The sequence below is a fragment of the mitochondrial genome of Coccidioides posadasii (genome assembly GCF_018416015.2).
Source record: "Coccidioides posadasii str. Silveira mitochondrion, complete genome".
In the NCBI taxonomy this organism is placed as follows: Eukaryota; Fungi; Ascomycota; class Eurotiomycetes; order Onygenales; family Onygenaceae; genus Coccidioides; species Coccidioides posadasii.
In genome coordinates, this window is record NW_027094050.1 from 27,298 (window position 1) to 31,838 (window position 4,541).

The following is a 4,541-nucleotide window of genomic DNA, read 5'->3' on the forward strand; positions in this document are numbered from 1 at the left end:
ATTAACTCCCAATGTCTTTATTAATTATAAAAATTTTTATAAATTGTATTAGTATAAATATTAATGTATTAATATTTTATTACATTAATGAAATAGATTTAAATAAAATTAAACTTTGTTATTATATAATAAAAAAATTATATTAATAATTTAATTAATTAATTAAATGTTAAATATTATTAAATCAAAATTAAATAATAGTTATAAAAATTTAGCTTTAAATACTAAAAATATTACTATTAATCCTAAAAAATTTGGTGGTATAGTAAGAAATTGAAAAAATAGTATTTATGTTTATAATAAAAATACTTTAAAATTAATACCTGAAGCTAGTAAATTAACAATAAAACTAATTAAAGGTTATTTTAATTTATATAATATAAAATTAGAAAAAAAAATAAAAAAAATTTCTTTAGGTAAAAATTTAAGAAAAAGAAAAATATCTAAAAATAGAATATTTATAAGTAATGGTGAATTTAAACATACTAATGATCTAGTAAATATAACAATATATTTTTATAATAGACAATTATTAAATTATAAAAATTTAATATGAAAAAAATATATAAAATTATTTAGAAAACAATTATTATTAAATAAAAAATTATTATTAATTAGAAATAAAGGTTCTAAATATTTAAATGAAGAAAATAAAAAAAAAAATATAATAATTCAAACATTAAATATAAAAGATGTATCAAAAATAAAAAAAATAGAAAATTATCAAATTACAAATTATAAAAATTTTATAAAAAAATCTTTAGCTAAAATAATAATATATATATATTTAAAACAATTAATATATATAAATAAATATAAATTTAATAATTATTATTTACAAAATTTAATTAATATAATAAAAAAAATATATAAAAAAAATATACAATTTAACTTTATAAATGTTAAATATTTTTATTTAAATAGTGATATATTAACAGAATCTTTAATTTTAAAACTTAGAAAAAATAGAAAAAAATTATTAAGCTATTTAAAAACAATTATAAGAAAAACAAAAATAAAAAAAATAAAATATAATCCTAATACTAGATATATTTTTAATATTAAAGAATTAAAATTAATAAATAATAATAATAATATAGATATAACAAATAAATTATTATATGATTTAATGTTAAATAATAAAACTAGATCAAAGTATTTAAAAAGAACTATATTTAATAATATTAATTATAAAAGAGTTTCTGGAATAAGATTACAAGTTGCAGGTAGATTAACTAGACGTTTTACTGCATCTAGATCAATTTCAAAGATTATATATAAAGGTAGTTTATTAGATGTACATTCTTCTATTAAAGGTAATTCATCTACTTTATTAAGAGGAAATAATAGACCAAATTTAGAATATACTAAATTAAATTCTAAAACACGTATAGGATCTTTTGGAGTTAAAGGTTGAATAAGTGGAGTATAAATTTAATAGAAGCTAAAAATTATATAATTAATAAAGATAAAGAAATAGTCTGAACCATTTTGTGAAAAATGGAAATAAAAGATTAAAAACTTTTATGATAACATAAATTGAACAGGCTTATATGCGCAAGAGAGTACAAATTGAGTGCGCTGTTTGGCACCTTGACATCGGGGGTTTTTTATAGTAATATAAAATTAGAAGTTGGCTAATTGCTGAAACCTTATTAAATAATAGCAAATCAGCAGGGAAGTTATAATATAACACCTTCAACGACCAAACGCCAATATCCAGAATAATATTAATTACTCTATAAATACTGGATAAAGATATGGTCTAAACTTTAAGGAAACTTAAAGAGATTAAAATAATGCGATGTCGGCTTAGCTCATCCACATGAATGCAGAAATCATGAAGGGTTCGACTGTTCGTCGATTAAAGAGCTACGTGAGCTGGGTATGTATTATGCCCTATCCTATATCAATATAGGATTTAAATAATCAGGTAAATTGCAAGAAAATGTTATTATATTATTTAATATATTATCACAATTTGCAGCGAATTTAATCGTTCAACGACTAGAGTTTAAAAACTCCACGAAAACCTGAATTCTATTAATTTAAAAATTAATATAGATTAATCTATAAGTATAATTATTAATCTAATATTAATTAAATTGTTTACTATTATTTAGTAACTAGAAGTTTAAAATGACAAGTTATTTTTAAATGCTCAATATAAAAATTGCAATGTTGATGCATATTAATTAAATTATAAAATAAAACTAGATTTGCCTAATTATATTCATTAAGTATTAATAGGTTTATTATTATTATTATGATGATATAAATAATCAATATATTATTACTATAAGTAAAAATCAATTAAGTAAAGTTATAATGTTACTTTTAAAATATATACATTTTAGTATGTTATATAAATTAGGATTATATTATAATAAACAATGTTTTAAATTAGAAGAAGACTTAAAAGAATTATAAAAATTTGTCAGTTATTAAATAAATAAATAGAATAAGAAATAGTCTGAACAACAGAGTAATCTGTTGAAATAGAGGTTAAAGACTCTATGATAACATAAATTGTTAATACGTCGTGAGACAGTATGGTTTCTATCTTCTAGGGGAAATTAGAGTAAAAAATAGATAGTCCCTTCGTACGAAAGGAGTTGGGAATATTGACCTATGGTTTACCTGTTGTTTATATATATAAAATATTAATACTTTCACTAGAGTAATTTAATATTATAGGCATGGCAGGAAAGCTAAGTCAGTAAAAGATAAGTGCTGAAAGCATTTAAGCGCGAAGCTTACTATTAGATACTCTTAAATAAACGTAGTATAACACTACGAATTTTATTTTAAATAGGCTTTAATTGTAAGAATCTTAATTGTTTTTAGATATAAAGTACTAATTGTTAATATACTAAATATAATTCATATCTTATATTTATATAATTATAAATTTAGCCTGGTTAGCATAAAAGTAATGCAATCGTTTTGTAATCGATTTAAGTAAGTGCGATACTTGCACTGGGCTTTTAATTTTAGACCCAATGGTCAAGTTAGGTTAAGACATAATATTTTCGATATTACATTCGAGAGTTCAAATCTCTCTTGGGTTGAAAGAAATTAGCTCAGCGGTAGAGCTGTCGTTTTACACACGAAAGGTCAGGTGTTCGAATCACCTATTTCTTATTTATGCGGATTAATGTAACAGTAACATACTTGGCTCATGACCAATTTATTTAGGTGCAATTCCTAAGTCCGCAAAAAAAAAATAGTTTAAGGCTATAGCTTAATGGTAAAGCCAGCTGCTCATGATAGCTTAGATAAATGTTCGACTCATTTTAGCCTTAAAGTTTAATATTTAATCCGAGTGCTGGAATCGGTAGACAGTCTTAACTTAAGATTAAGTGACGCAAGTCGTGAACGTTCGAATCGTTCTTCGGATAAAAGATTTTAATTTTTTTTTTTAACTTTTTAAAAACTTTTATGTAATTCCTTACACTTTAAGTAGTAATTCTATTTTTTTTTAATCTAAAATAAATTCCTTATACTTTAGGTAATAAATATAAAAATAAATAAAAATTATTTATATATAATATTAAACATATTTTAATATTTTAAAAATTTATTTTTATATTATATTAATAAGATATTTTTTATTATCTATAATTAAGTTATAGAATATGTTTAATTTTTTATATAGGTTCAATTATATGAATAATAATAAATAAAGATTATCTAATAATTAATATAATAATTATTTAGATTAAATTTCTTAAAATTAAAAAATATATATAACTATTTACTTAATAATTTAAAATAATAATAATAATCTATATATGAAGATATAAGTTATTAATAAGATATATAGAAATATAGATATATAGATAAGAGAAATTTAGGGGTTATAGTTTAATTGGTAAAACTAGGACTTTGCACGTCTTGAACTCAGGTTCGATTCCTGATAACTCCAAATTTAATAATAGTTTAGCTCGAATAGCTTAATCAGGTAGAGCAAAATATTGAAGCTATTTGTGTATAAGTTCAAGTCTTATTTCGAGCAAATATTATATATATATGGGTATGCTGAAATATGGTAACCAGGTTCCACTTAGGATGGAATAGTTTTAACTTTACAAGTTCAAGTCTTGTTACCCATATAATTATGTTGTCGACTAATAGGTAAGTCATAAATTTTTGGTATTTACTATTGAGTGTTCGAATCGCTCCAACATAAACAAGCCAGGATAGTTTAATAGGTAGAACAATAATTTCATGAATTAAGAATGAGAATTCAAATTTCTCTCCCGGCTTTCTTAATTGAAAATTTAAAATTTCCTATAAAATAAGAAATCTCTTATTTTTTGTAGGTGGGTATAGTTTAATAGGTAGAACAGCTGTATGTGGCATAGTATATCCTTGTTCAATTCAAGGTACCCTCCTAAAAATTTTATATAAAATAAACTACGATTTGCGTAATCAATAAAATAAAAGTTATGAATCAATTAAATTTATTTAGAAACTATCAAACTAAAAGTGAATCAAATGATGAGTCAGTTAATCAAAATAGTATCTTTCACATAACT

General features: G+C 21.1%; 1 protein-coding gene and 12 non-coding genes across 13 annotated transcripts; all 13 read left to right on the forward strand. All coding sequences in view use genetic code 4, as the record gives it.

Moving 5' to 3' along the window:
• The first annotated feature begins 166 nt into the window (after positions 1-166).
• On the forward strand, positions 167-1,432 carry D8B26_M00330 (uncharacterized protein). The gene has a single exon. It carries the CDS (start codon positions 167-169, stop codon positions 1,430-1,432), a length of 1,266 nt encoding a protein of 421 aa, XP_065981957.1.
• Positions 1,433-2,915: 1,483 nt separating this feature from the next.
• trnT(tgt) lies at positions 2,916-2,986 on the forward strand. The gene has a single exon. It is a non-coding gene; the product is annotated as a tRNA-Thr (tRNA).
• A 10-nt stretch (positions 2,987-2,996) lies between these two features.
• On the forward strand, positions 2,997-3,071 carry trnE(ttc). Its single transcript has one exon. It is a non-coding gene; the product is annotated as a tRNA-Glu (tRNA).
• A 1-nt stretch (position 3,072) lies between these two features.
• Positions 3,073-3,144, forward strand: trnV(tac). The gene has a single exon. It is a non-coding gene; the product is annotated as a tRNA-Val (tRNA).
• Positions 3,145-3,148: 4 nt separating this feature from the next.
• Positions 3,149-3,219, forward strand: trnM(cat). The gene has a single exon. It is a non-coding gene; the product is annotated as a tRNA-Met (tRNA).
• A 14-nt stretch (positions 3,220-3,233) lies between these two features.
• trnM(cat) lies at positions 3,234-3,305 on the forward strand. Its single transcript has one exon. It is a non-coding gene; the product is annotated as a tRNA-Met (tRNA).
• Positions 3,306-3,319: 14 nt separating this feature from the next.
• trnL(taa) lies at positions 3,320-3,401 on the forward strand. Its single transcript has one exon. It is a non-coding gene; the product is annotated as a tRNA-Leu (tRNA).
• A 455-nt stretch (positions 3,402-3,856) lies between these two features.
• Positions 3,857-3,928, forward strand: trnA(tgc). The gene has a single exon. It is a non-coding gene; the product is annotated as a tRNA-Ala (tRNA).
• A 17-nt stretch (positions 3,929-3,945) lies between these two features.
• trnF(gaa) lies at positions 3,946-4,018 on the forward strand. The gene has a single exon. It is a non-coding gene; the product is annotated as a tRNA-Phe (tRNA).
• A 14-nt stretch (positions 4,019-4,032) lies between these two features.
• On the forward strand, positions 4,033-4,115 carry trnL(tag). Its single transcript has one exon. It is a non-coding gene; the product is annotated as a tRNA-Leu (tRNA).
• A 4-nt stretch (positions 4,116-4,119) lies between these two features.
• Positions 4,120-4,192, forward strand: trnQ(ttg). Its single transcript has one exon. It is a non-coding gene; the product is annotated as a tRNA-Gln (tRNA).
• Positions 4,193-4,196: 4 nt separating this feature from the next.
• trnM(cat) lies at positions 4,197-4,268 on the forward strand. Its single transcript has one exon. It is a non-coding gene; the product is annotated as a tRNA-Met (tRNA).
• Positions 4,269-4,324: 56 nt separating this feature from the next.
• Positions 4,325-4,397, forward strand: trnH(gtg). The gene has a single exon. It is a non-coding gene; the product is annotated as a tRNA-His (tRNA).
• Positions 4,398-4,541: the final 144 nt, after the last annotated feature.